Genomic DNA, 7,786 nt, shown 5'->3' with positions numbered 1-7,786 from the left:
TGACTTTTTCGATCATGGAAAATATGTGACTCCATCTTCAGTAAAGATTCGGTAAAGATGATAATAAAATAAGATAGCGCCAAAAGAAAATTTTAAATTAAAAATTTTTATCGAGGTAATCCTATAATTATTGTACGTTGTGTATGTACATTTTTATTTATTACTATTTTTCTACATATATATCAGTTAGATTATATATATATATATATATATATATATATATATATATATATATATATATATATAATAATAAAAATAAATACACCAAAAAAATAACACTGATCTTATTTTATTATTTCTCTTGCTCAGTGACTGTCTCTTCCTCTTGCTTACGTTCATTTACTTGTGAAATGAAAAAAGTTCCGTTTTTTTCTATTTCTTCCATTTCTCTAAGTAACATCTCGCAGGAATCACGATAGAATACATACTTCTCTTTCCTATAGTCTACAGGATCATTTAGGATTTCGATACATCGCTTGTTTGACAAATTTTGCATAAACTTAAAATACGTCTGTGTATATTTATCTATAGCTGTTTGTTTCTTTGTCTCAGACACATGTGGTTTCCTTCGACTTTGACTTTTTCGAATCAGTGGAATGCATGGTGACAATGGAAAGACCATTTGACTTTCGCTTGAACTCGACGCGACGTCCTGCTGCTCTATATATTGATCATACATATTACGATCCTTCAACCTCGTTTTCATAATCACATACTATAATCACATATATCATCCATAATCATATATACGATATATTATATACGATACATGAATAAAAAACACAAATATGCTTGTAAATGTGCGCGCACATAATATATTAAATAATGTACGATAGACATTACATAAATGTATATCGACATATAAACTTCTCTCCCTCTCCCTCTTTCTTTCCCTCTCTCTCTCTCTCTCTCTCTCTCTCTCTCCCTATGTACACAAGATGTACAAAATACTCAGTAAAATATATTACACAGCGCGAATTCGTACGTTGAAATTTTTGACGAATATCGCCGATATACACACTCGAGTATTCCGGAGAATTGTCGGATACACCGTCCGTTTGATATTCTATAACATTAACGTTGAGAATACCTTGTTCTTTCGTACGAGGACGTTCACGACTGGGTGATGGAGTTACACTTTCGCTGCTCGTCGCTCCACTCGAATCTCCGCGCGTAGCAGCGGCGATCTGAGCTTTCGCGACGTCGCGCTGCTCGCTTTTTCTGCTACTCCGCATTGAGATTTTAAATTACGTCACTGCGGGTGACATAACCTTGGATGCCTTCCAAGACGCTCGTCTCGCTCTCGGAAACGTCGGCGACTTCCGGTGCCGATGTCGGAAGAGAAGGGGAGATAAGCTCTCATTCGAGATATCTCGCCGATGACGCTAAAGGACGCTTGGGAGTGGATGTAATTTTCTCTGCAACCAGTAAGCTGCGTATATCTTAAACGCGGCGCGTGTCTGTAACATGTGTGTGACAATCAACGAAGATAAAGGATCGTTGATAAAGAGATAAACGTAATCAATTTTCTCACCGGAAGCGTCGAGCTGAAAGGAACACGGCAATTTTCACGGAGCATCGCTCATTACTTTTTTTTTAGTTATAATCGTGTATGATTATGAGGACTTCGTCGACATTTTCAACCGAAATTCGCGACGTCAACCATCGTCTGAAATTGCCGATATTGGGCCGCGTGATCGATAACGTTGAGAAAGAGAGATAGGAAGCACACAAGGATATCACGCGACGCGATGATTCTTGCCGTCCACTCACAGACTCGGTCTGGTCTGCGCAAATTCGAGGTGCAGCGGTCGTGGAAAGGACACGGAAAGTGCTTCGCTCGCAATATCTGAATTTCAAAGAGAGACGTATTCCTAGGATATTGAAAATCCTCGGGTGGCCAGAGCCGCACAGCAGGATCGACGAATACGCGCAGGGTGCTCCCGATGCCGGCAAAGAGCGCGGCGACTCGAAAGGACACGGCAGCCTTGCGAAAAGAACGCGATTCGATCGTGGGGGATATGAAAAAGAGACTGCGGTGAGCGAGGAATCTTAGATGGCTCCAAAGAACGCCGCGAAAGTCGACAATAATTTGACGTATAATCCTGTTCACCGGTTGAATTTTGACGTTGTTCGCCGCGTGCATCTTCTAGAATCGCGAGATCTATCATGGAAATCGCGCGAGGAGTATGTCGATTAAAACACGCGAGAAACCGGAGATTACATGGCGAGACAAAGTTCGAACAAACGTTAAACGGCTGCAAGACGCAACGTTAAGAAAGTTACAGAATGTTGCTCCTTGATGCATTAAGTTGCAATGAAAAGTTGTTGTGTTTGTCAAATGAAACAAGAAACGAAACTATATATCCAATTCCGAAAAATTTGCAATTCTTACGAATAAAATGAGCCATATCGACTTAGTATATTTTTAGGCATCTAACGAAAACTTTATTTTTCTTCTAAAATTCCAACTTTCTGCAAGATTTAAGTGAAAAATTATTCATATCTTTAAGTCATATCAACTTAATGTGAGTCATATCGACTTGATGTAAAGAGGTAATGTAAAAATAAACTCAGTATAAAACATAAAATCAACTTGATATAAAAGAAAGGATACCTCTCCCCTTAAAAATATAAGATTCTAAAATATATAATAAGTATAAGTCTTTTGAGCTTCGTCCTGCAAAGGATCGAACCTCGATGTTAATCTCCCGATATCCTGCAGTCGCCTCACAGTCGACGGCCCGGCTCCAAGGGTGCGTCGTCACCGAAGACATCTCCGAACACGATCAATATCCGATGTACCGTCGCCGACGCGGCAAAAAGGACGAAGACGTCGTGACAGGATCTCACGGAGAATGAGACTCCGTCGTCGTCTATGACGACGCAGAAATTCAACGGGGGATCACGGGCGTAATTGGTGAGCCGCCGGCGGAGGCGGCTCTGCGTCGTCGCCAGCGTCGTCGCCGGCCGCTGAACTTTCGAAAAATAGTCCTGCGGCTGTGAAGAATCGATAACTGTTTTCACTTCTCGTTGAGGTGCTCGCGACCGAAAGAACATCTTGACGAACTTCGTCGCGAGGAGACGCGCATCCTTCCGAGGACGACACGCGGCTGCGACGTCGCGGAAAGGGATGCTGATGGATTTCGCGACAACGACGACGACGACCACAACGACAACGCCGCCGCCGAGCGTGGGAGGAGGAAGAGCGTCGTGGGGTGAGCGAGGGTGGACGAGGGTGTGGGCGGTGCTCGCGTGTTTCGCGAAAAAGAAAAGCGCGGAAGTTCGGCGCGAGTCTCCCGGCGTAACAGGTGGTTAAACAGGGCTGTAAAGTAGCTCATGGGTGCGAGGGGTGGATCGGGACGGAGGGAAGGGTTGAAAAGGTCGGACTTCGCTCTGCGAAGTGTGCGCGAGCAGGGGGAGATCGCGACTCCTGCACACCAGCCCTTCCTCTTCCTTACGCTCTGCCGTACGACCTTCCGTGCGCGCGAATTAATTGCACGGATTACGCGGCGCGCCACGATCGACTCTTTGCTGCGCGCGAAAAAACTCACGAAAAGCTCACGGATGCGTAATTCAATGTGCGCCACACATGAGATATCTAAATAGGTGATACGCGCTGATTAGATAAACAAACAGTAACTGGTGCGAGAGTCGATCTCGTTAGAAACTGTCTCCTCGAGGAGGAGGATGTCGCAATTAGAGGCACCGAAATTACGATAATCGCGAGACGGTCCCGAGTTGAGACGGTTCATGTAATTAAGTTAAATTCTCATGTGTGAGTGGAAACAAACGCAAGCTTGTACACGGAAAGAATATTATAGTTTGTTTTCATATAAATTCTTTTTAATTTCACTATATTTTTAGCAGTCCACAGGAATAAACTATCAGATAAGGTATCAGTTTATCTTGCTCAGGAACATAGCATATTTCGCTAGAAACATGCTAAGTGTTTTAATAGCGTATTTCAGTTCTTAAAATAAAACAAAATAAAATAAAATAAAATATAAGCACATGCAAAATGAAAGGACAGTGAATTACCGTAGTATATCAGTTACAAAATTCTATGGTAATTTTTATTATAAAATATCGTGTCTTTTCTTCGTGTAAGGTAAAAGTATCAATATCTCGACACTAATAACACTGTTACCTAATTCTGAACATTCTCATTATTTTGATCTTTAAATACGAATATTTAAACTTTCAATATAGACAGAATGAATACACACATCCTACGTTGAAGGTTTAAATATTCGTACACTGATATATTCGTCTTATGAAAGTAATATAGTGAATTTATATACAATATTCACATATCCAATATTCTGATTACGATGCCTCGACGTATTTAGTCAATATCGTAGTCAATATCGAGACATTTAGTTGTAGACATCTAGACAGTTTGGTAATTCTCTCTAGACGTGTGATACTATTGACGCGATAGTTAATTGTTACTCGTTGCGACGTTTCCTTTTTCATCTATACTAATTTGTAAAGACGTCGATGCTAAAAGAGTAAACGCTGAAACCATTAAATATTTGGAAAAATGAAATTTCTTAAAATATGTCGACGAATTTAGAAGTAAATATATGAAGATTATGTACAGTAAGTATATGAAAATTATATATAATATGGTTAGATTTTAGGTTAGCTAAAAAAGTCTAACACTACTCCACAACTGTATTCATAACATTCACCAAATGAATTGTATGCTGTACCAGACCAGAATTGTTTACCAAACGGTTTGGTAAACGTATTTAAACATTACTGTAATGCTATTTAGACAATGCGCTCATCAGATAGTTTGGTATTATTGACTAAATATCTTGTTACACGATTATTCACCATATCGTTTAGTAAACCTAAAAATTCTGGTTAGTATCATCAGACATTTTCCTCAGTGTATATATTTAAAATTAATATTTATATTTAAATAAGAATGTCCACACAGAGTTATGCCGGAATTACGATTAACTTCACGTAACGGGACGCGACGTGAAGTGACGTGACGTGAATTTGACGTTTGAAGTTTGTTTTGAAATTACAATCACCGTAAAGTTGATCGTAATTAGCTGCGTATAAAACAACGTGTTTTAGGTTTTGCGTCACCTCACGTCCCGTCGCGTCCTGTTACGTGAAGTTGATCGTAATCCCGGCATTAGGCGCCAGTTTTATTAGTGTCCAGAGATTGGCACTTTTAAATAACTTGATGTAATAATTGTCGATCGATATCAAGTCAACCGTTCATTCGCAGAACTATGTTTTTTTCGAATTTTCCGTATGACGCACTCGTCTCGTCTGGTCTTCTCTCCTCTCCTCTCTTCTCTTTTCTTCCCTTCTCGTCTTGTCTTGTCGCATCATGATGGCTTAACTTATCGATTGCGCAACGTGACAGCCACGTCGGTTGTAAAGCGCATTTAGATGTATCTGCATGAATTCCACCACGGCCTTAATTAATTCGATCCAGCAGCCCTTCCGTAGCATGATGCCGTTTCCATCGTTGAGAGCATCGTCAGTTGAACGGATGGGTGGGCGAGTTCCGCACGCCGCGGGCAACGAAAGGAAATTGGCTCGGCCTGAGGATATCCTGCCTGGACGGAGAAGCATCCTTAATACTGTAAAATAAGTATAATGAAGGGCGAAGTAGCCAGGTCGAAATTTAGATTCTATGTTAAGCCTGCAAATATCGTCAAATTTCCTAAGAAATGATTTTTTGAAACTATTTTATGTATCACTGCCTGCGTCCCGGCGCCTTGCATCTTGGCTTTTCGACTCAGCATCTTGATTAGAAATGTATCCTAATCAGGTTAATCCAAACCACCAATCTGCTTTGTATAGATTTTATGATATTCCGAGCCGAAATTTTGACCCTATGTTGAACCTTGAATTCTACACCGCAGTAGGAGTTAAGATAGCAAAGTAAGTTTAATTCTAATAATATAATTTATTCCTACTTTGACCCTGATGATGTCTGAAATTTCCGCTTTCGCTTTCTTTAGCGTCAAAGTAGGTTATATAATAGTAGGATCTTAGGGAACAACGTAGGTTCGGTTGCAAACCTTTGTTGAAGCTTTAGCTCCTAGAATATATGTATTTTATAGAAATATTTAAAAAACTTAATAAATAACGAATCATAAACGTCAAATAGCATACAAAATATACATTATTTGTTGTATATATTTCAGATATCATCAGAGTCAAAGTAAGAATAAATTACATCATTAGAATTAAACCTACTTTGCTATCTTAGTTTCTACTGCGATGTAGAATTCAAGGTTCAACATAGAGTCAAAATTTCAACTCAGAAATGAATACTAATATTGTCAAAATAGGTTTCACTTAGATTGTAGATTATCTAAGTAGACTCAAACTATTTTAAGAGCGTCAAAGTAGCGTCAAAATTTTGACAAGGTAGAGTTAAAGGTTCAAAAGAGAAGTTAATGAATATTAATATCCTCAAAGTAGGTTTTACCTAGGCTATAAACCATCTAAATAGGCGCAAACTTAAAAGCGTCAAAGTAGCATCAAAACTTCGACTCGGGATATCAAGGCCTGACAAGTTATGCAATGTAGCGTGGCATTAGAATTTTATTAATAAATAAAATCCAATAAAAGTAATTAGTTTAATCATTCTTAGAAAAACAATAAATAATCAGAAAGAGAAAGAGAGAGTAAGCCAATAAAGAATCTCGAAATTTACAAAGTCACAATGTAAAATCAACATTTCGATTCGGGTCGTATCATCAGCATCCTCTAGATGAGAATATCCCTTCCTCGTTGCCGGATTCGTTATTAAATAATTGAATGGAGTAATAATAAATATGCATATTAAGTTATGTTTAAATATTCGAGTTTAACGTGGACTTGATTATCCCTAAACAATGACTATCGTATCTTTTCCTGGTTTTAGTGATTGTTAGATTATTTAAATATCAAGAAATAAAGACATCAAAATGTGTCATAGTAACATTTAACATCACCAAGTGTAACTTGATGTAATAATATAATAAATTTGCGAAATTTCAGGTACACGTGAAATACTGACAATACTGGCGCAGCGAAAATCTCGAAAGCCAAATTATAAGAAGGGTCACAACTCTTTATTATACAACTCGTCCTATTTTCTTCTAATTTTTCGTAATTGTAACAATTCAGATAACAAAGAATCCGCTACAAATTCTAGTTTAAGCTAGTCGTTTGTTATAATGTTGATTTCTTAATCAATGTGGATGTTAAGACGTAACGACGCAACGATGTCTGTCGACTACATCTAAGTAACAAAGAGAGAGAGAGAGAGAGAGAGAGAGAGAGAGAGAGAGAGAAAGAGAAAAAGCAGAGGAGCGTAGTCGTAGGATGGAAACCGAACGGGAGAATCCACCCGAATCCGGAAAGAGGGTTGACGGCAGGACGAAGAGCGCGAACTGCCGTTGCCGTGGGCGCCACGGAGCGGTAATCACTGGGAGGGGGTGGAAGGGAGGATTAAGCGAGAAAGGAGGGTGAGTAAGAAGCGAGGGAGCATGATAGGGGCTGGGTCGGACAGGGGATGGAGAGGATGAGGGAAAGGCGGCTCATCAGACGCGTCAGTTGCCCCTGGCGCCGCGCTTCATCCCCTTCGAACTTCGCATTTCCAGTGTCTCCAGAGACTTTTTCGTCCTTCCCTCATCGTCCATCCGCCCGTTCCATCCTCCTCTAGTACTCCTTTTATTCGCCTCTCACCCTTGTCCTGCATTTCGTCCGATATTTCGTGGCCTCCTTCCCCTTCCCCTTCTCTCTCTCTCTCTCTCTC

At 39.9% G+C, this 7,786-nt stretch overlaps 1 protein-coding gene across 1 annotated transcript; it reads right to left on the bottom strand.

The window, feature by feature from the left end:
• Positions 1 to 272: 272 nt before the first annotated feature.
• On the bottom strand, positions 273 to 1,656 carry LOC116846664. The gene is made up of 3 exons (XM_032820795.1): positions 1,535 to 1,656; positions 1,091 to 1,460; positions 273 to 660 (listed from the first exon to the last, which is right to left on the bottom strand). Exons 2-3 carry the CDS (start codon positions 1,233 to 1,235, stop codon positions 293 to 295), a joined length of 513 nt encoding a protein of 170 aa, XP_032676686.1. The 5' UTR covers positions 1,236 to 1,460; positions 1,535 to 1,656; the 3' UTR covers positions 273 to 292.
• Positions 1,657 to 7,786: the final 6,130 nt, after the last annotated feature.

Source organism: Odontomachus brunneus, unplaced genomic scaffold, assembly GCF_010583005.1.
Source record: "Odontomachus brunneus isolate Ranch 3 - 2012 unplaced genomic scaffold, Obru_v1 Obru_scaffold_066, whole genome shotgun sequence".
Classification (NCBI taxonomy): Eukaryota; Metazoa; Arthropoda; class Insecta; order Hymenoptera; family Formicidae; genus Odontomachus; species Odontomachus brunneus.
The sequence above is the reverse complement of the archived record's forward strand: the minus strand, read 5'-3'. Positions and strand labels throughout refer to the sequence as shown.